The following is a 23,929-nucleotide window of genomic DNA, read 5'->3' as shown; positions in this document are numbered from 1 at the left end:
TGATTGAAAAGATATTACAAACTGGGGACTACAATACTCAAATTTAATTATTTATATTAAGAAATATGCAGAGGTTTAAAATCAGAGAGAGAAAAAAATGAAATGGGGAAGGTTATATGTTCATGCGACAAACAATAACCAACATAACAGAACAAATAAAATACTTTGTTTATAATTTATTATAGATACTCACTTGAGTAAAAAATGTGTTAAATGTAGGCTACTACAACAACACATCTACAACTGTTGCTTCATGTAGAAAAAAAGAGCTATAGGCTGTCATCACTAGATGGCGCTCTTATACTAATGGAAACCAAATCAAGTGACTATGAAGCGTTTGAGTTTCTGTAATAAGGTGTAAACGGTATTTCTGGAAAATGTTCAAAATTATATTACAACAGTTTACCACGCAATCACGAAAGGAAATACGTATGAAATTATGAATAGGCCACTTTTTTAACTTTTTTTTTTATAGACAAATTACGCGTCTCGTGCTCTAACTTTATCTTAAATCTTTATTTAATAAAATGTAAATACAATTGACCCAATGAGATAAACGTTGAAGAGGAACGGTAAATAAAATTATAGGTCTATTTATTAAAAATTCTTTAAAACAACAAATCACAAAAATCACACCCATCACATGGTCAATATAAAAAAAATGCATCCACTTCCATCAACAACAATCCCAAAATCATACGAGCGCCACTATTGGCTTACTTTCATGTACGTATGCATTCGGAGGCGGTGCTTATGCAAATACGCCTGCCCGAATATGGACAGTGTGGAATGAAAGATGGTAGATAGAGTCAAACATGGAGGACCGACACACAGAGTCATGAGAGCGCTGCAAAACTTTTTGGAAAAGGTGGATGCAGGACTGCCTGTGTCGATTTGACCCGCGGTTGTTTCTTCGTCGTGAAGTTTTCTGTTTCCGAGAGTTGATGGGAGTTAAACTTTTGTAATGCAGTAAAAAGTTGTGATATATTTGTTGTTGGAGTAAAGGAAGGGGGTCCCAGCAGCGCTATGCCGTGGGTGAGCAGCTGTAAGCGGAGAGAGAGCTCGGAGCTGCCGCTGCCCCCGGGCTGGGAGGAAGCCAGGGATTTTGATGGCAGAGTCTTTTACATTGACCACAACACTCGACAAACTTCATGGATCGACCCCAGAGACAGGTAAAAGTGACCGTGAGAGGTGCTGCATGCTTTATTGGCTGAAGTTTGATGATTGTTTGGTTGTAGAGGGCGGGGGCTCAGATTGAAGTGATGATTAAGAAGCGAGGGAAGTTGCACAGTTAGGAATGGAAGTGTTTTCATTCCCCAGGCCAGAGCTGACACAGTGTAACATGGCTGGTTGTTTCTTTGTGCTTGTCATGCCAATTTACTGGCACATTATGTCCAAATAATACACGTTTCTGAGTTGTCTTTCAATGACTGTTCACCTGAAAAAGTCCAGTAAAATGGCTATTTAATCTTGTATAGTGGTGTTTGTATGAACGTCCTTGTCTTATCACTATTTGGTTGGATTTGTATGAAACAGCATCAGGAAAGAGGCAACCTTTTTGATGATGTTGTCCCTACATCTAATGTCTGATGGTATTAAACAAGTCCCAAGTGTAATACTTGACAGTGCATGCCAGTTATGTGTTGCTTAAATTTACAGTAGAACTTCAAGATTATTGCTAAATTAGGATTAAAGAAGATATGTGTAGAGCTATAAATGATTTATACGAGTTATAATATTTCTATTTTGTGTGTATATCGTGATTAATTTATTTGCTGTTAAAATATAGGAAATATATAATATAATGTAAAAAGCATATAGTTTATAAAATGATTAACACTAATTATAACCAGCTGAGTGATGACATTTTAGCATCCTAAAATCTTCCCTTGTCACAAAATAATCAGTCATTGAATACCATTTCAAAGACTATTTACAATAAATTTAATTCAGAATAGAATTTAATCTGTGTTAATGACAAAAGTTATGTGATATTGACTCGAGTTGCCTTAAGTGTGATATAGGTTTGATTATACTTCGATCCCCCATTATCAGTGTCAACAATTTAGCTATTTCTAATTGTCAGTCAATATAAAAGATACACATTGGCATTTGCCCCTTGTCACCCGCATCATTTCCCTCATTTGTCAATTTGGCTAAATCTAGATGTAACGGCATGTAACATGGATCTATAGGGTCAGGAAAGAATATTTGAAAAATCTTTGAAAAATCGTTATAGAATGTGTGGTGGTCTCTTTGCAGTAAGTTTGATCATTTCTGAATTTAGAATATCAACAGAAAACAGTCTGCACCATTGCTTCAGTTTTCCTAAGAAATAGTAGAAAGGCAAATCACATACTGTATTTTATTGCTATTTTAATTCATCTGTTAAAAGCATATATTTTTCCTCCGTTATTTTTTTTTTAAATGGTCACATAATGTAAACAGTGTGCAAATGAAAGAGAGAATTGAACTGTAGTTCCAAGAGTTCCATGTGCAAATATGTATGGAATGCTAGTTGGGCCGCTGGGAAAGCAGTGTGGATGTGCTTTGTGAGGTCTGTATTTCACCAGCAGAGAAACCAGCCTTTCAGCCCAACTCATTTAAACACAAGTTCACTTGAAGCCTTGTGTAAATTAAATAGAGAGGATTTTGCCTTGAGGGTAGTTAACATGGTTTCATCTTAATTTGTAGGGTCACTCGTGTCAAAACAATGAGCAAGCAGACCACCACCTCAAAGGCAGTTCTGTCATTGTTTGACTTTAACTGGATGGTCACATTGTGCTGAGAACAGATCATTTGGATTACATTTTCACCACTAATGTTTACGTAATGTAATAATAATAACAATAAATACTTTTTGCTGTATTTTGAGTACAATTTTCAAAAAGCAAACATCATTATAGCCTCACAAATGAGTGAATCTACTTTTGATATTGTCATTAACATCACACCGCTGTCATAGGCATGGACACAAATTGAAAGTCTTTCACTTTTGCATTCATTGCTCTTGTGTTATGTGGTGTATATTTCATTTTCACTCTAAAGCATCTTTAACGCCTTCTTCCACTTTTCCTCTCCTTTTCAAGAGAAGGAATGGAGTAGCTTGAAATTAATCAAGATAAGAAAAACCTGATCTGCTTGAAGGCTCCCTCGACAAAGTCAGGTGACATGCTTTTGTAATGTGAAGCTGATTAGAGTCTGAGAAATCTCATATTTTCATGTCAGGAGAGCGGCAAGGAGTTATCCAGCAGATGTTGAGGTGGACATGTGAGGACAACACATTGAACTGGGGCGCTCATGTGGGCGACATGAGTTAAAGCTGGTCTCATGACATTCTCTCCCTTTTCCTCTCTCCCTTCTTCTCAGTGTTTTCTGTCGTTGAGTCACTATGAATGCAAAATAGCTGAAAATAATACAAGAAGAACATCCACAATGGAACTTGTGAATCAAGCATCAGAGTTACTAATGCACTGTATAGCCTCTGAAAATTCTGCTTTTATTTGTCCTGTCTGTACCTAAACTAAATTTGTAGGTTTACAACTGTATTTTACATTACATTACAATCTGATTGCAGTCTTGTCCATTGTGGACTTTATTGATTGCATATCTATTAAGACTGACTGTTGTTCTCTCAGAACAGGTTAGTCTAGTCTGGGGGTCAATCATCTTATTTCACCAAAAAGTGCAAGTGCTGGTCATATTTAGTATTGTCCCATGCACACTTGGCAGTAAAGCATTGATTTTTTGACATGTTTTCATTTTGACATGAGTTGACATGCAAAGGCATGATATTTGTGGAAAGTTAATTGACATCTAGTTCATTATATTGGCTTAATTTATATAGAAAGAAAAATATTCTGACAGAGAAACTGAGTTGGTACATCTTATCAGATATTTTGATCTATTCCTCAGGCTCTTAAAGGGATAGTTCACCCAAAATTTGAAATTTCTCTCATCATTTAGGCTACTCACCCTCAAGTTGTTCCAAACCTGAATGAATTTCTTCTGCTGAACACAAAAGAAGATATTTAGAAGAATATGGGTAATCAAACAGTTGATGGGCCTTATTGACTTCCATAGAATGGAAAATATATATATATTATGGAAGTCAGTGGGCCAATCAACTGTTTGGTTACCCATATTCAGTTACCCTTTTGTGTTCATACAAGAGATTCATACAGGTTTGGAACAATTTGAGTAAATTATGAAAAATAAAAATCAATTTTGGTTTCCCTAAGTATAGTAATTTCTGGGAACCTCTAAGAACAAACAAGACCATAGAGCATTAGAGTAAAAGCCTGATCCATAATTTTTGAAATTCCAGCTTTCCTGTCCTTGATTTTATTTTGAGCTTGCATTTATGGACGTTTACTGTAGTTCTTTACCATTATTTTCAGAGATTATCTGAGGTACTGCTTCAGAGCACTAATCACTAGTACACCCTACCTCAAAAATAAAATAATTGTAGTTAATATATAATAATTGTTAATTAAATTTATATTATTATTATTATTCGAAAAAGAATATTCAGAGGACATGAAGTTGATCATGGGCATGATGTTTTACACCACCACCTTGTTTGAGCATCAACTGTGCACCAGTGAACATGAGTTTTCGGGTTTTCAGGCCCAGTGACGGCTTGTAGTGAAAATTGGAATCAGTGTGTGAATTTACTGCACAGTCACCTGGGAAACCACTTGAGCTCCTCTGTGAAACAGGGCCATCTTCCAGCACCTGCCCCTCACTCCCTAACTGCATGCTACCAGTTCTCTTTTGGACAAATTGAAAACCTTCATTGATATCCTAAAAGCATACCCAATACCCAAACCCGTTTTTGCCTCTGTGTTGTGGTGTTTGCTTGTAAGCATCCTTTAGGATGTATCTGTAAAGTTTTAATCATTCTTAGCTGGGTGTGACTTCCATCGAAAAAAGGTGAAAAATGATTCTGTGGTATTGCATTTCTGTCATGGCTTGAAATTGTCACATGACTGCAATTTGAGCAGCAAACCTCGCAGTGCTGGCTGTGCAAAAAAGAAGTGTACATTTTAGAATTCATCTCTGAAATTTAGTGAGAACGTTAATATCTTTAATCTCAATAACATAAAAGAGGTCTTTTTATACAATATTTTCAGTATTGTCTTCAGTGCTTTAGTTTACAAGAGGGGCTTTGCGGAAGGAAGGGCGCTTCACCTCGGTAAGACAATAGTCGGGTAAACAGCGAATATCGCCTGCGTCCGTTTGCCGTAAGGACTGTCCGCTGCATGGTTTCCTAAGGTGACTCCCTAAGTGTCCGCTCTCTTTCGTCCACTTGCTCCAGCGTAGTTTCTGTGGGGAGGCTCTTGTGACTGTGGAATGAGTGCAATGTCAGGCATGCTTACACTAATGCCTGAGGGACTCTGCCCGTGATCGGCCCTAGACAAAGCTGCCCAATGGAGGCAGCAGTTCCCACGTGTCTTCCCTCCCTCCATGCCCAGGCCCCAGCGGCTCTCCCTTTATTCTTTACAGGCTCTGTTATGCAATGGCCACAGCCAGGCCTGCCGCTTGGCAAAGGGAAGCTTTTATACGTGGTCACAAAGCACACCAAATTCAATTATTCTGGAAAGTGGAAGCCGTGTTGCCAGCGCCAAAAGGTTATTCACATGAGCGCAAGCCCCTCAGTGCTATTTTGCTTCCCTTGGTGTTTTCATTATGTCGGTTAAGGGAGGGCAAGTATTTTTTTGTTAAAAGGGGGTTGGTGAACATGGCTTTTGTTTCACGCGGAGTGTGTTTGTTTGGAAGGTTTGACAACAGTTTGTGTAGATACTATGTACTCCAATTATTGTCATGGGCTCTATATGATGAGAGATTACAGACACATCCTTGTAAAGGCATAGGGTTCAAGCTTCTTTTTTTTGGACCACAATCTATTTCTTAGGTTCCAAAATTCTTGTGACTACACCAGACCACCCCACTTAAGCAATACATTTAGGAACTCGCATTACGTTCTTAAGAACACAGTAAATTTGGCTATTTAGTGGATTTCATTATTTTTTTGTTTATAATGTTTAATCTTATATTTAATTTTCAGTGAATTGTGCCAATGACAGACACGTTTTTAAGATGCTGACTTTGGTTTAAAAAAAAGAAGCAAGATTCCATTGCACCCTGTCTAGATGTTTTGAACTTTATTAGAGGTCGACCGAGACTGGATTTTACTGATAACGATAACTAGGTTGGACCGCACTGGCCGATAACCAATTAATCAACCGATAGTTTTTAAATTGGATACTGAATGAAAACAAACATTACTCTCCAAATAAAATAGTGCTGAACATAATTACAAAAAAAAACAGCACTAAACCATATAAATATTAATCTCTATTTGAAGCATACACACTATAGACCTTATGTCTATGTCCAGAGAAACGAGGGCGCCGCCATCTTTATAATATTGTCTTTTAACTTCCGTTTTTGTGGTCGCTCTGTATATTTCTATGGCATTGCTGTCCAGGAGTAATTAACTTTTGAAGTGGATTTACTTAATGTAAAGTTAACGAAAGTTATCATGAGGACTGTAATGTTTAAAGCAGATGACTTAACAAATGTCAGTCGACCGGGAAGATTTTAAAACGAGCCGTTCATTAATAAACACGCAAAATCGCTGTGAAAATACAGACCGGAAGTCAAAAACGAGCGCAGCGCTGAAAAGGGGCGGGGCTACATTAGGTCTATATTAAAGCCACACAAAGACAAACGATTTACTGAAAAATGCTCAATCATTATGCACTTAAACAACGATTTGGGAGAAATATGTAATTTAAAGTGCCCCTATTATGCTATTTTAAAGGTTCCTAATTTTGTTTTGGAGGTCTCTTACTACAGGTTTACATGCAAAGGTCAAAAAACACTTTGATTTTCTCAAAATATACATTGCACATCACCACATTTCTCAATGATTCTCAAACGACTCAACGGATAAATCAGTCTCTCTAAATCCCTATTATCCGCGAGCCTTCTATGCTCTGATTGGCCAGATGGCCTAGTCTGTTTTTCGATTGGTGTACCGCTTACAGCGTGTTTTGGAAGCTAAACCCCCATTCCCATAACTGAATTTAAGCTCCATCTGGAGGCTTCCTAAAGCTCAGCGATTGTACACACTGTAAAGACAGTTACGATGACCTCGATTTTACCATATCAATCCGAGCGCGAGTCCGATGGTGAAACATTAATGGAAGAACTAGTTATTTAAGCTGGATACATAAGCACTAACGTGAATGACTGATGTATCATAGTTTGCAAAACAAATCTTGCTCCAGCCTCTATCTTTACTCAAAGTAGTAAGAATGACAGACAATCTACATTAATAGACACAGTTTTAGGTAATAGTGGCCCACAGCTGATTTGCCGAACTATTTCAGTAAGACCGTAATAACATGAGTTAGTGGGTTAGCCGGAAACTTACACAATATAAAACACAAAATTATGTAATTTCAATTACTTGGTAGAAAATATATACATCTTTTTTTTTTCTTCAAATCTTAAAAAAAGAAGAAAAAAGAAAAAAAAAATATATATATACATCAATAATTATTCATACTTACAGGTTGTGATTCTGAGGAGCAAGCTGGTCCAAATAAACTGAGTAGGCCTACTAACCCAACTTTCTAGAGCAGGTGTTTTGCGAATCCCGCTTTGAACTCCGAGATTGGAGAAGCAGTCGTCAGTAAAATGATGTGTTTGTAGGCGTCAAGTTGTTCATGGGCGGACAACGTACAACATAGGCGGGCATTATGCAAATGTCATATCTAGTGATGTAGAACCTTAATGCAGTGGTATTCGAATTACAGACGACTCATTTATGCGGTTCTGAGTTTATTCTTTCTTTTGGGAGACAATAACTTTATTTATCGTGCACTTTCGACTTAACAACTTTGCAGAACGTTTACATTCACAAACCGCTAGGCTATATTACACACTGCATGAAAGGGAATATTTGAAAAACCATAATAGGGGCACTTTAATAGAAAACTATGTGAGTGGCGCTCTGTGGTGTGGCAGGATTTTCAACAGCCTCGTAGCTGCGAGTCGTAGCTGGGCGCCGTCGATGTGTGTGTACACAACAAAATGTGTTTGGATGTGTATCTGATTTGTTTATATGTTTCTGTCAGCTACATGAACATATTAGTTTGCTTTCTCACGTCACTAGCTTTAAATATGCAACTTCGCTGCCTAACGACTGCATAAAAGTGACCAGGTGGATATAAACTAAATGCAAATAGATTGTAACAATCGTGACATTAAACATTTGGGTTGGACTTGTGTGTATTTTTGTCACTTTGTTTTAACCATTTGAGGTACTAATGTTAGCATACGTTTTTTACTCTACTAATGCAGCATCTAGTCAACAAATTAATTAATTAATAATGATGTGAAAACATGTACTGTATGGTAGTGTACTTTATACATACAGTTTTGTTGTCTATGTTATAAATCCGCATCTGAAGTGTCCCGCTCTGTGCAACTTACAGTCTCACAAGTCAAAACAAACTCCATAAGGCGTCAGTGATTTTGGTACTGTGTAATGACAATGGACCTTTTTTTTTGCTTTTCGGACGCATCCCGGAAAAACTATCGGTATGGATTTTTCCTGATAACTGATTGTATCATCGGTTATTGGTGCCAATTAATCGCCGATTTTAATCTGTGTAATCTTAATGCAGACTAGTGCGTAATAAGTGCAAGTGGACTATCAGTCGTTTTTGAGCTCTGTCAGTGACACTTCTGTGTTTTAACAGAAATGTTGCTTTCATTTCATGTAATATTTTAGATGCAAGAGAAACTGTTTATTTTACATTCACTATTGTTCAAAAGTAACATTGTAACATTTTCAAGTTTGGATATTGACTACGTTTACATGCAGCCAATAACCCGTTCAAAACCGGAATATTAGCAATAACCCGGTCGCGCACGGCCATGTAAACACCGGCAAAAACCCGGATATGCTCATATCCCGGTTTTTAAAATCCCGGATAGTACCTGGGGTACCCCTTTTCTAACCCGAATATTTGGTCATGTAAACGCGTATCGGCATATCCCCATCAAAAGGAACATTGATTTGTGTTCTGCGCATGTTCTATTCGCAAGGAATCTTGGTCTTTTGAGGAGAGACGGCGCATACAAAACCCCGCGTGCAGTATACCGGAAGTAAACAAGAAGTAGAGGTAAACATGGCGAGACGCAGCACAGCACTACACTTTTGGAGCGAGGAGGAAAGCGCAAACAAAGGCGATCGCTATCTCCCCCGAACTATTCATTATCCGCGTGCTGCTGCTGTTGTTGTCGTCTTTGGATACAGGAAGAAGAATCGGAAATGACGCATATTGCGTCTTAAGGTTGTCCGTACGTCCAGACGCTAACCGTGCGTCGCCGTTTACATCGGGATATTGCCAATTGATTACAAATTCCATGTATACAGGAGTAACTCTCTCTGCTCACGCATGTAAACGGGTTATTCCGAATGTTTCAGAAACCCAAATAGTGACCTTAACCCGACCATAACCCGAATTTTAACAGCTTGTAAACGTAGTCATTGATATTTTCTCCTGTACAGTCATCTGCATATTTAATTTGATGTTGACTTGTTTCCAGTAAACCAAAAACACCAAACACTGTTGGTTAATAGTAAGTAAAAGTAAAATGATTTTTCCATTGCATTTACTGATTCAAGGGGTTGAGCTTGTGAGTGAGAGTGTCATCTGATTCCTGTTATCAGACTGCTCACTCATGTGTGGTGTAGCTTTTGGTCAAGGCCGCACGTCCTGTTGTTTATGGCATATTTTTTGGACAGTTTGTTCTGTCACTAGTTTGTTCACTCACTTTTTCAGAAAAGTACTAACACAATACAAGTACATCTTAGACTTAAATTCAACCCTGTGAATTTTATTTTCAAATTGTGAATTTTATTTTCAGAACAGTCCAGAAAATTAACAGAGATCAATGTGATATCAGTGATATGTCCTATTAAAAGCTTAAAATCAGAAACTGTTAGACCCAGACCTCAGCGTCTTTCTGATTTTTAAGCATGCCAGGTGCACTCGGTCACACACAAAGGTTATGCCGATCATGTCTGGAATGCTTTGCAGGATGTACCAAACTCGTCAGGGCCGTTTACCGAGGAATTTTAATACATGGCTATCTGAAGATCATCAAGTGCCAAAAAAATCTGATTCACCACACTTTAATAATGACACATTCACCCTTAAGGACCTTTAGAACCACCCTTAAGAAATTATTCAACAAGCTTTAATTTACTTCATTACTCTTAATTTGTTGTCCTTGATGTCTGAGAAATATCAGATATTTCTGATCTTTTTATCAGTTACTGTAGGCCTATTTATCGTTTTATTTTGTTTTATTATGTGTTATTTTGGCCAATCTTTGTACCAGACTTGAACACAAACTGCATTGCAATAATTTCCCATTATGTCATTTGTGTGTAAATATTACAAAGTCTGTAAACATGACATTAACACAGGCCAGAGACGGGACACGCTGAACACAAAGAGGAGAAGAGAGCACAGACGTGCAAGCAGAGATAATACTGTACCAGGAACAGCAAGCTCACTGTTCGCGATGTTCAAAATATTGGAAGTATTGGAAATATGAATATTGAATTGAGGGTGAAGGCTTAAAGGAATGTGTCTCTGAAGGGAACTGACTGTCAGAAAAGTTTTGACAAAAGTTACCTCCATATAATGCCCATTAATTTAGTGTTTATAAGCACAGCACTGCTTTGTTTAAAGCGTTAACTAAGGAAAAGCTATATCACTGCTGTTCCATAAGTGCCACCTACTGGCAGAGAGTGAATTTACAGTTTCACTCGTCTGCTGTTTTTGTTACGTTTTTTTTTTTTTTCTGTTTTTGTTACGTGCAGCCTGTTTTATGTAGCATAACTCCACAAAGCTAAAGTCAAACCATTCTGTTTTTGCTTTAAATCTTAAAATTATGCAATTCACTTTGTGATTAAAATGCTTGGTTGCCTCTAATTTCAAATGGTTTAGCTTTGTAATAGAGCAAATAAACAACAAAAACATTTGCGTAAAGAAAAAAAAAATCAGTAACCGATATCAGAATCGGCCCATTTGATTGTAAAAAAAAATCAATCAATCGGAATCGGCGATGAAAAATCATGACCGGTGCATTCCTACCTCTAATCTAGTTAATAAGCTTATCTTATCTAGTCTAGTTAGGTGAGCCTAACAAAACTTGTTAAGAACTCATCCAGCAGACAAAGCCATCTTTAAATTTTATGGACCCAGGGGAACAAAAATAAATATTGTATAATAAAAGTGAAGCCTATTTTAAGATTATTCTTTTTTTCTACATTTCAGGAAAATTTAGCCTAGAACATTTCCCATTTGATTGTTATTAACAAAATTTGAAGGGGGGATGGGGAAAATTAATTTGAACTTATTTATGCACAATATATATCATTTTATTTATTTTATTTTGTTGTTGAATATGACTTCCTCTTAAACTTGACATTTTCCTCAGCTTATTCCTCTTTGTACAATCTTCCCTGTCTATCATTGTCTCGCTGTGAAAGTGATAGCAAGGATGGCTGTATCTAAATGTGTCAGAATGGAAGTTCTTCAGCAGATCTACTTATAGTCGACCTATTTCTATAAGATGCTGTATATAATGATAGGAGGAGACGTCTGTCCTGTGCTGTCTTATGCACTCAGCTGCCTGGACAGAAATGAACAACATAATTTAAATTCCTCCCAAAGTTTTGATACAGTCTTTTAAACTGAGAATGCAATTTTTAGATTGACACTTGTGGATCCCAGCATATACATAGCACAAACGCTTATGCTGTTATGGTATCAGGATTAGCTTGTCCATAAGTATCTTCTTTTATGGACTGCCGATGTCTGTTGTTATATTAATGTATTACATTTTTTTGTTTTAGTAGATTTCCTAATGTTGTTATTTTATTGTTCTATCTAATTCAGATGGTTTTTGACTTGTTTTTTGGTGAGCACCCTGGGGATGGCATATAGTATATCCTTTGGAAGCAAGTAGAATACCTGCTGAGTTTGCATGAGACATAATTTAGCAGTGTCTAAGCAATTCCATTTCTCTTAAAAACCTTTGGTTTGTAGAGTGGTGTCATGTTTTTTAACAATAGAATATTATGGTGGTAAGCAAGCCATTAAACAATTAAACGTTAAACCGCAAAGGAGAGGCCGCGCTGTGCTATGGCGACAAGTTGTCTAAATGAAGGCTGCGAATTAATTAACCCAATAAAAGGTCCTCATAAAGTTATACAGAGCTGATCAGCCCACATGAAAGGTGACATCTGTAACAGCAGCTTGCAAATGAAAATGCTTCTTAAAACATATGGTTGCCAAAACAAAGGTTCTGCCACTGGATTTTGCGGAACCAAGAAAGAAGTCCTTGGAGCTCCAGAGGCATTAAAACTCTGCCACCAGGCTACTATAATTAAGTTTATTTGGGTATATTATTTTTAGAGAAACACATTCTTGACGAGGAATGCAGAGCCTGTTGTTTGGGAGCATCTTAATTTGCAGGCGGAATGCTGGACTGGCTCTTTGTTGTCGTGAACGGCTCAAGCTGAAGAAGCGACAGGGTGGATGTCCAGACGAGGCCTGGACCGACGGCCCAGACTCCAGTTACACATGCCTTTCCCACCAGGGAGAAGTGTGTCGTTCCGGATGGAAATATCTACTGGGAAACATTGGGGAGACGGCAAAGCGTAGAATAGATTATAGAATTCGCAAATGTCAGACTTGAGCTAAATTGATTTGATTTGTAATTTTGGCCTGCACACCCAGAGAGCATCTTTGACATTCCTTGTAGGAGGATTCCTGAGTGAAACTACTCCCTGAAGAGAAGACAATCCCAAAAAGTATACCCCATCAAGTTATTTGAATTTAAAAAGCATTCAGAATATGACAGAGGACATGTTTACTACTTAAGCCAAATGATTTCCTTGTAGACTGATGAAGTAACTAGCTGGATTTTTTAAAATAAGATTTTAAATGGTGAAATTGTTATAGTACTCCAATTTGTGCTACATAAATGGCCTTGACATTTATTCTCTGTTTGGTTAAAAAGCTGGGACACATTGCTTTGCTCAAAGTGTATTTGAGAAATTCCCAAGTCTTAAAATAACCCGTGGCCCCGTAACTCTTTTTCTTTCTGCCGATGACGGGTTTTGGGATTCAGCCCGCTAAACACTCCGAGACCTCTCCTTCTGGCAGAGCTGCTTTCCTCTCTGGAAGAAAAGGCGTGGTATGGGAAGATTAGCTCTCTCAGAGCACAGAGGGTCTCTCAGGAACTGAAACAAAACACTCGCTTGAGAAACTCGCTAGTAACTTCAGTGCTGAATAAAGTCTGAGGGCAGAAGCGTTTTGATGAATGTTCTCTGCCAGTGTATGACACATTTAGCATATCGCTGCTCAGGCCTGTGCTTTTGTTGGGCGCGTCTAGGGCACAACAAAATATCCGCATTCAATATTGGTTGGTGCCCAAACAATGTTCATATGATGTACAATGGAGTAAGCAACGGTGTGTGTTTATGTTCATTCATTATTGATTCATTCAGTGTTTCATTATGAAAAATGTTTTTGTATGCAGATTTCAGAGCTCAGCTTTTGGGATCTGCTATTCTTTTGTTTTTGAAAGCACTGCAGAAAGAGGAAATTGACCCGAGGTTCCTGGTGAGAATGCAGGGTGGTCCTATTTCCTGTCAGAGGTCCGCATCTCGGGTTATGTCCAATGTTACTGTTTGTGTGAGAATCCCAACTACATGGTGCATGTTTTTCTTCTGTCCTTGGGAGAGTTCGATAAACCTAGCAGGAGACCTGCTGTAAAGCTGTAGTTTGGGTTTAGGAAATGGACATCATGCTTGTGTATGTAGTGTTTCCTGCTGTGTTGTATAGTGGGAAGTGAGTTGCCTGTGGTTGTGAGTCTTGGTGTGTTTAGAGGCCTTTAAGCTGGCCCATTAAAGCTAATGCTCTGAATTATTTACAGTCTTCGAATGTGAATATTTAGTTTAATCTTAAATTACTTTTTTTTTTCAGCTGGAAGACCTAATATTTATTTATAATATAAATTATATTCTTTTATAATATACAACTTGTATAATTCTACAAGGCTATATCTATATAAAGATGTTTTACATGGAATGCAGTAACCTTGAGTTCCAGTTCATAAAGGTCGCAGAAATGAGGCTGCCATTTATATGATCATACATGTGATTATTTTTATTTTTTTTAAAAAATAAAAAAAATAAAAATAAAATAAAAAATAAAACACAGTACAAGTGCGCATTAAAGTCTCTCTCCCTCACTTAATATATACACATGCACTGCGAATTACACAAAAACACCAACAGTAATGTGGGCAGGACCTAGGCATTTTTTGACGTCACAAAAGGTAGAATCTGCGGACGGCTTGTTCTGAAACAGTGCTTATGATTTATGGGGATAAAAAAAAAAGGAGTGGGTGGATTTTTATCATTATAGGGTGGTCTTGTACACACACTGCCAACACACATTCATGCTCAAACACCATGTAAAAGTGAATTTTGCATAAAAGGGCCCCTTTAAAACTGCAGATTGAACTGATATCTTGGTGCAGGTAACACAGAGAAAAAGTATACATTGTTAATTTACATACTGACATTGTAACAATACAAAGCTGGCTAAAAGTAGGTGAACTTACCTTTAAATGCATTTGTTCAGGCAAACTTTTTCTTTGTTGTTCATTCTGTTACTCATTCCTTACAAACTGTGATGTGTGTAATATTGTCTGATGTTAAAATACTTTTCCCATCCAAGTTCATGTTCAGAGATGACTATAAACAAGCCGTTTGTTTGTTGACCTCTAAGGCCAAGTGCACACTACAAGACTCAAGCTTGTCGCTTTTGATGTTTTGAGTCTCATCATAGTGCAGCGCTGGACTACTTGCGCTATCCCAGATTTCAAATCCTGGTTTGTTTCATGATTTTTACTTGCTAGACTTAAGGTGGGAATTGAGCCATATCCAGAGAATAGACTATTCTAGTCCCCCTTTACACCTGGCATTAACATGCATTTAGTTTTTTTTATCCGGATTGGATCTGCATCATTTTAGACACTTACACATTACATAAGAGGTTAACTAAAACATTTCCATCATTTACCAAGTTTTGAAACATTGTCGGATAATTCAAAATGCTTTCTGCCATTTCTTGCATGGCTTTTTTATGAGCCCTTCAGTAGGATTGGCATTAAGGATGTTAATGGGCATTAGAAGTGAAGAAAAGGGGAGACATTTTTTTCTAAGTGCTCTCTCTGAAGAGGGAAGTGTAATCCAGTAAAATAATTGAACTAATATCAGATATTGCATTTAAACCTTCATCACATATAGTTTGTCCCAGACCACTTGGAAATGTGGCTTCAGTGACAGTAATTCGATCACAACAAATCTTGGGTGCATTTACACTTAGCTTTTAACTCTTTCCCCACCATCAACAGAATTTTCTGTCATTTATGATAAAGCGCTTTTCCACCATTAATGGAATTTTCTGGCAATCTATGTTATATGGTAGGGGGCACTTTTATGCATCTTCTGAAAGTGTACACAATCTCTGGATCAAAACACAGCAGAAGAAAAAGCAGAAACAAGCTATAGAGCTTACGCACATGTAAAATAACGCGATCATCAAACATTAAACAGCATATAAATCAAAACTGCCTTGCGTTACCAAATGAAATGTCGACCCAGGATGAGGTATAGGACTGTGAAAACTTTGTGGTCAGATGCGATCTAATCATGATCTGATCACCTTAAAATGCATGGTGTAAAGTGTTGCAGAGATTTTTTGTTAGATTTTTGACTTGGGCCATAAGCAACCTAGCAATGTGCACCCTTGCAACCACCTAGAACACACAACATTGTGTTTTGCGCTGGCGAAACCAATTATTAATTTTTAAAGAAAATTACATTTTCTTCAAACATATCCTGATTTGAGCTGCTAGTGCCGTAAAAAACAAACTCTTTATCTTAATTAAGCTTAAGAATCATGTCAAATGGTGGTTCTTAACAAACACCGATTATCTAAACAGATTAACAAGCAGAGATGTATCTTAATGAACAGGGTTCAGTGAATTTCAAGTCCTCTCAAACAATACTTTATAACCCTGCTAACAAACCCATTCATCTCTCTTTCAAAGCACTGAGATAACAACACTGCTTTCTGGGCTTTATTCCAGGATTGACATAGTTGTTACAGTAAGGATTTGATTGGAGAATAAAGAGAGTTTTGTAATTTGATGATATGATTGCCACAGTGCATGTGTTTTCTCTTGTATCTTAGGTATATATTTGTATTGGCTTGTGTTGGAACTATTATGATCAAACAGCCCTTTGTCTATGTGTTATTTTAAGACATTGACGAATGTGCCTCAGCTTCTGTAACGTCTTTTTTTTTACTCTCCTTCCCATACTTTTGAATTGTCAAGGATTTCCAGTAAAGCTCACTGTTGTGCTTCATTTGAACAAGAACAGTGAACTTTTTTTTTTAAAACTTTTTTTTTTAAATATATACAACATTTAAAACATTTTATATATATATACATGATAGACATACTGAACTCTGAGAGGCATTCGGGAAAGAAAAACATGGTTTTAAAGAGACTCAATGTGGCTGAATGGAATGTGTTGCATGAAAACCATGTGTAGAGGGGTACAGAAGTTTAGTAGTATAATCACATATTATATTAAATGAAATTACATTTTGTATGATATTTCTTTATTATAATGGCTGTTTAATTAACATTTTGAGAGCATATTCATGTGGACATATTTGGCCATCTTGTAATCTCACACTGTTTTTGGAGCATCCCAGAAAGTTTGTGACGGAGGATAAAATTGCAAATAACATAAAACTCACGTCTTGATATTTCCATGTCTCTTAAGATTGCATTGAAAAATACAGGGATTGCATCACTATTTTGACATCATTGGGATTTTGAGGCCATTGCTAAGTAATTCCACCTCTCTGTGTTGAATGCTGAACACATTTTCACATTAAAATAGATCATTCTTGTGCAGTGCATGTCCTCTGTTCTCAACCATTGTCAACTTGCCATTCATGTTTTTTTTCTTGCAGTGAAATCCAGAAAATCACGTGTAATTATAAATGTTTTTATTTATTAGTTTGTTTGTTTATTTGAATACTTTTGTCCAGTTTGCAAGGCATATCCATAGGATGCCATAGAGTTATGCGCTAAAACTGTTTTAAAAGGGGAATTAAGCAATTAACGTCACTAATTATGATGGTGTGTCAAAAATGTGTTAATGATGGTAATTCCAAGGGTTCATGGAATCTCAGCATTCCTCATCGGTCCCCTCCTCTCATGTTTCTCGTGCTTCCACGGCTCTGAGATTTTATGTAAGTCTACACGGCCAGCCTGTATACATCTCAAAATCGTCCTAATGTTTTGAAAGTGAAGCACATAATACTTGATTAAGTGTCTTGATTTTTAGTAACTGAGGCCATTTCTTTGGGGCTCTGGGAATACTGTCAGAACATTCAGAAAGAAAATCATAAGCCATGCACAAGACATTTCCGACTGAAATCTGATTGAAGTCGGACATTAATTTGTAGATTTTTTTGTGGTAAGAATTTTGGAATTAAGGGCTTATTTTACTAACTGTTTGCAGGTTCCACAGCTTCCCAGGAATTCTTTTCATAACCCTGCTGTTATCTGACACAGACGAAGAGAAAGGTCAAAGCACACAGACAGTCCTACTGCGCACCTCAGGGCAAACAGGGGTTAAGTGTTTAGCTCAAGGGCACAGTGGCTGGGATTTGAACCTGGAATCCTCCTGTGCATGCTTTAAAGTTCTTCCCAACATGCCACCAACAAAAGAAAAAAATGTGATGGGGGAAAAAGCAGTTAAGTTCTTTGAAAACCGATGCAAAAACTCTAAAAGCACAAAAAGAAAGTTAAAACACTCCAGGAAATGTTTAATTACCTATGACATTATTCATCTCAACTAACCTCAACTTGATCACGTTACCTCACCAACAAAAGAGTACCATGGTTCTATGTTTTTTGAACCGCTAATCATGGTAATACTATGGTGTTTTATAAATACCTTTAAATTCTGTGACAACTTTTTTAAGAACACCTATAGATTTAGTTGACAATGAGATTGACCAGTTTTTATTTTTTATTTTTTTTATTTCCTTCTCTCTGGACCTCTAGTTGGTTCACGTAGTGTTTTTGCGCAGCGCGTCTGTGTTACACGTCACCACGTAGGCTCACTATTGGCCGACGCTGGTCATGTGTGTGATGCGTGATGACGTATAACACAGACGCGCAGCGCAAAAACACTACGTGAACCAACTAGAGGCCCAGAGAGAAGGAAATGAATAGTGGAATAAAGTCGTTATTTTTGTGTTTTTTTGCGCACAAAAAGTATTCTCGTCGCTTGATGTACTTAAGATTGAGCCACTGTAGTCACTTGGACTATATTAACGATCTCTTTAATAACTTTTCTGGGCCAGCAAGTTTGGGCCACCTAGCAGCCTATGGAGAAGTGATCCAGCACTCAGATTTCATCAAAAATATCTTAATTTGTGTTCCGAAGATGAACGAAGGTCTTACGCGGTTGGAACAACATGAGGGTGAGTAATTACTGACAGAATTTTCATTTTTGGGTGAACTTACCCTTTAATTAATACATTAATATGCATGTAGGCTTTAGATATTGTTTAATTAAGCAAACATTTTAAAAAGATCAAATGAAATGTTAGTAATAAAATGGAAAATAAATATTAGTGGTAACAGAACAAGTAGCAGGGCTATTGCACACTGTAAGAATTAATACACAAATCTGATGAGTCTCTGATCACAAAAAAATATGCAGTGGTTATTATCACTATGTCAGACATCACAATTTCAGAATCAGTCACACATTTGAATATGGTTATCACTCCCAAAACTTTGCAGCATGAAAAAAAAAAATTATGGATAATTTAAATAATAATTAATAATAAAAAAAATATTTAAATTATGGAGTTTAAGTTATAGACAGAAACTGAGCCAAGAGCGGTCTCTTTATAATCAAAGAAGCTGATATCACTTCACTTCAGCAGCAGCACAATCTCACTGACTGAGTGAAAACTCCTGATATAAAAAAATTGGTCTCCATTGCGCAGTGAATCTCTTATCTACTTTGTTTGAACTTTGTTGGTTGTAATGAAACAATTTGCAAGCGTGCAGAGCTCGCGTTGAACAAACTTGCGTATTGAGAGGATTCTGACCAACTTAAATGCATGTGAAAAGCCATTGCGTTCACTCGCTCAGGAAACATGTCTGTGATTGGCAAGAATGCTCAATGCTGCTGCAAACACGTGGTAAAAATAAACTTCGACACTCTTCACAGAACATTTGAAAGCAGCCGCCTATCAGCAGGTACCAAATTGACCTGATACTTGGTATTGTACTACAGAAAGGCTGGTATTGTTACGTTTTTTTGATCGACTTACCAGTAGGCTACGTTTAAAAAAAAAAAATCTGATTATCTGCATCTTTAAAATGATTCTAATTAAAGCACCATACAACCATTCACATTCAGACAGACATCATTGGTCATTACGTCACAACTCTCAAGCATGTTGCGTTTTTAAGATACTCTGTGAAGTTAAAAACACGTCAACTTTTCAAAACTGTCACATAACCGCTGCGTTCTATTCCAGTCAGTTGTGCTCTGTCCAGCTGTTTTCGAGCACAAGAATACATCCTGTATAAACGCATCCAATCTGGGTCAGTTTATCCTAAATCCAGCCTAAACTTTCAGTGCCAATATTTTCAACATTGAAAATTCGCAGAAGATATTTGAAGAATGTGAATTGTTTTAGAGCGTTACATTGATGTGGTTAATCAAAAGTGTGAAAAGTGATTTGTGCAGAGTATCCAGTGTCCTGGTTGTGTTTGTGGGCTGTGGGGCAGGCCTGCTTTCTGCTGTGTGGAATGTGTTTATGGGCTGTCTCTTCCTGCAGTGCCTATATTACACACATTTTTGACCTGGGGTGAGGAGATCAGTAGCTGTTGACTGACTGAACACACATTCATTAGAGATCTCAAGGAATGTTCCAGATTCTTCAAATCTCCACACAGCTTTGTTCATCCCAATGCAAGTCTTTGTACGAAATCTTTTTTTTTTTTTTTTTTTTTTTTTTTTACACATGCTTTTAAACACCCAGAAATACATGAGCCATATCACGCAATGTTGTGAAAAATAGCGAAAGCAGCTTTGCTGTTATAACACTCCAACTCTGTTGTGTTGAGTTTTATATGTTGTCCTGTACAGCGCAGTTTCTAGGTGTTTTCGACTCTTGTGTTAATTTTGCCGTTCTGTCTCTGTTCCTGTAGGATTACCAAGCCTCTGACCTTTGCCGACTGTGTGGGGGATGAGCTTCCTCTGGGCTGGGAGGTGGTGTATGACCAGCAGGTGGGCGTCTACTACATCGACCACATCAATAGTAAGTTCAGCTCTTTAGTTCTTCTTTTAAATGTCATATTTAACACATCTGGTTTATCTAGCCATTTCTGTTAAACTAGAGCTGTCTGTTAGTTGAATATGCTGATTAATTTAATAATTACAAAAATCACCTAAACCTAAAGGCAAAATGTAAAATGTATTCATTTGTTTGTTTTTATGTATATATGTATATATAGATATATAGATGTATAGATATATATGTATATATGTCTAAAGGTACACAGGGAAGGAGACCAGAGGCCCTTTTTTAGTGGATGTCAATGGCTTCACTACGCTGAATAAACTGCTTTTGTGGGGAAAACGGCTTATTTGCGTCTTATTTAATGAATTGACAGCCCATTGGCTAATCTTCAACATGTTTGCTCTTAAACATACGTTTTAGATTTATATGTATTTAAAGTTTACACCGAAAAAAAAAACTGTTTTATAAGCAAAGTAACAGACAATTGCTTGACAGGTACACTTCAGTTTACGGCACTTCCCATTCATTTCTATGGTATCCGCAAACAGTGATTGACAGTCGCACAACTCTGAATGAAATTTAATGACGGCAAGGCCGTAATTGGTTATCAAGGCCCATCCATCCATCCATCCATTCATCCTTCAAATGTTGTTCAAGATTCAAATGTTGTTCAAGATTCAAATGTAATCTCCTGGATGATATGGCTTTAACACTTGTTTTGATGTTTCTCTCCCCCAGAGACGACCCAGATAGAGAACCCTCGCACACAATGGCGTCAGGAGCAGGAGCGCATGTTAAAGGAGTACCTGGTGGTGGCGCAGGAGGCTCTCAATGCCAAGAAAGAGATGTATCAGATCAAACAGCAAAGACTCGAGCTGGCACAGCAAGAGATGCAACTCTTCAACCAGCTCACTCAGGATGACAACCGTTCCATCACCAGCTGTGAGACACGCATCACATCTCACTTTAATCACATCACACACACTGCTGATTCAGCCATCTAAAATTGCGCCAACCTATTAGTCATGTTGTGTGAAGTTTCAATGAAGTCATTCTTACTCCAGGCTTACTTAAGTGTCACTCATTGGCTGAAATCTTATTCCTTTCCTCACTTGTACATTCATGGCCTCCTCCCTTCCTTCTCTAGTCCAGCACTCCCCTACTTTTTCCTTCACTTTCCCCTCCCTTTCCTGCCACCCTTCAACAGTTCTGCTCTTACTTCCTGTTGCTAAAACATCTCTTTACATTCTTTTTTCAAATCCATCACTTACAATAAAATGGACATTGTTTCATTCGGCGAACAAACGTTTATATTATAAAATATTAAATGTAGTATTATTATTATTATTATTATTATTATTATTATTGGTATAACTATTATTATTAATAATATATTGCTATATTGGTATATTATTAATGTTAATCCTCATATTAAGATTATTATTAGGTTTAGGATTATTAAGATTATAGTATACTAACATTATTAAGATGATTTAAGAAGCTGTTTTGTAAACAGTTTTTTCTAGGTCAAAATAATATAAGATTTTGCCAAACTGTTGAATAAGGTTTTCTTTTCCAGAATTGTATTCTTTTAATGAGGCTTTTTTTCCCATTATGATACAAGCACAATTGTATCACTTCACCCTAACACTGGCTACTTTATGCCCCCAAAAACTATCAAAATAAATTTTAATTAAAAAATTAGAAGTATGCTCATCAATTGATTATATTAATTACTCTATAAATCTTAATTCTTCAAATGCAAAATATGATCATGACCAAATCAAAGCGTATGGTTTGTCAAAGTTTGTATGGTGTTTCTTTCTCCACCAGTTTTCCTCACTTTTCTCTTTTATGCACATATCCAGCTTTTTCAACAATAACAAATTCCAATGATACCGTTAATATCAGAATATCATTAAATTTAATGGCGCTTTACTATATGGCACTGGGTGACATGCACCAAAGTATTTACATGGTACTAAGTACATAAAATAAAACAAATATATATCTAATAAAACATGGTACAGTCATGGTACGTTTATGCAAGTGTTTTCATTTCTTATCTTAAGATTTGAATAGTTGAGATTCTTTTGTATTATGTGTCATTTATATGTGTAATACAAGGTACAATCACTGGCTACACATGAGCATAATGTGATTGTGACTTTTTGACTCCTCTTTCTCTCTTATAGCTCACTCTGGTTCCTCTTCAAATGCAAAATATGACCCTGACCAAATCAAAGCGGAAATCGCCTGTAGGCGTGAGCGGGTAAGTCATTATCCTCTGAGAACAATGCCTCATACGTCAGGCCCAAGGGGAGGTGCTGGGCCCCTCATGTGCCGTGTTGATTGTGTGTTTGTATATGTGTGTTGAGGGGTGGTGGACTTTTAGGAAGAAGAGGCCTAGGTTTGGGTTCACTGCTGTGTTTCTCTGGCTTAGAGCTTGTTGGGCCTCTATTCTACAGGAAGAGTCATTGTGTCAGAAAATCTGTGGATGATGAACTCTTGCTCTAAATCTTGACTAAATCTGTCATACTAAAGGAATAGTTCACCCAGAAATGAGAATTTAAAAGTCATTATTCTCTCATGTCTTGTCTTGTTCCAAACCATGCTTTTTTTTTCCCCCATTGAAATTTATGAGAAATGGAGAAGACTATTTACGCAGCTAGTTCTCATTTATAATGCCGCTTAAGGTTCGATTATCGCATGTGCCGTAACTGAACACAGCACAGCAGTTCAAATGCAAAAATTATATTTTAGATATTTTACAGAGGGGGAGATTTTCAATGAATGACTTTTCATTTAACACAATTTTTTATTCTATTCCATACTCAAAGCTGTTGTTTGTTTTAGAAGCAAACTTGCTGTTCAGAAGTTTGGGGGTTTTACAATTTAAAATAACTGTTTAAAATAACTAAATATTTGATGAATAGAAAATTCAAAGAACAGAACATCTTTTGTATTATTATAAATGTCTTTGCTGTTGATTTTGATCAATTAATGCATCTTATTACGTAGTGTATATAGGAAAGAAAATGGCACATGGGCTACTTTTATGATTATATGGCCTGTTACCTACTTATCTGGGTGTTTTTTGCTGTATATTAAATGACCATACATTCCTCCATTGCGGTTTTCAGAGGGCTGTGCTGTGTGTGTTTAAGGTCGTTTTAAGTTCCTGTGTATGTTGGGCGGGTCGGGAACCATTAGACATGTCTCTGCTGATGACTCAACGTTTTTTTTGCGATGGTGTCTCTGAGGGAATCCCACTGTGTGTTTTGATGTGTATTGACCGAGTGGCTCTTGTGTCCACAGCTTTCTAGACTCAAACAGGAGCTGGCTCAGATGAGACAGGAGCTGCAGTACAAGGAAATGGGAGTGGAGACCCTACAGGA

General features: G+C 37.1%; 1 protein-coding gene across 1 annotated transcript in view; it reads left to right on the top strand.

Moving 5' to 3' along the window:
• The first annotated feature begins 771 nt into the window (after window positions 1–771).
• wwc3 (WWC family member 3) overlaps window positions 772–23,929 on the top strand; it is a 42,615-nt gene continuing 19,457 nt past the window's right edge. Inside the window, exons 1-5 of the mRNA XM_084129700.1 lie at window positions 772–1,172; window positions 20,440–20,549; window positions 21,270–21,473; window positions 22,727–22,803; window positions 23,850–23,929. Of these exons, the coding sequence (XP_083985826.1) occupies window positions 1,027–1,172; window positions 20,440–20,549; window positions 21,270–21,473; window positions 22,727–22,803; window positions 23,850–23,929 (617 nt within the window). The 5' untranslated portion in view covers window positions 772–1,026. The remainder of the gene's footprint in view (window positions 1,173–20,439; window positions 20,550–21,269; window positions 21,474–22,726; window positions 22,804–23,849) is intronic.

The sequence above is a fragment of the Abramis brama genome (genome assembly GCF_963993115.1).
Source record: "Abramis brama genome assembly, chromosome: 11".
NCBI classification, from domain to species: Eukaryota; Metazoa; Chordata; class Actinopteri; order Cypriniformes; family Leuciscidae; genus Abramis; species Abramis brama.
This window is presented reverse-complemented; position numbering and strand designations above follow the sequence as displayed.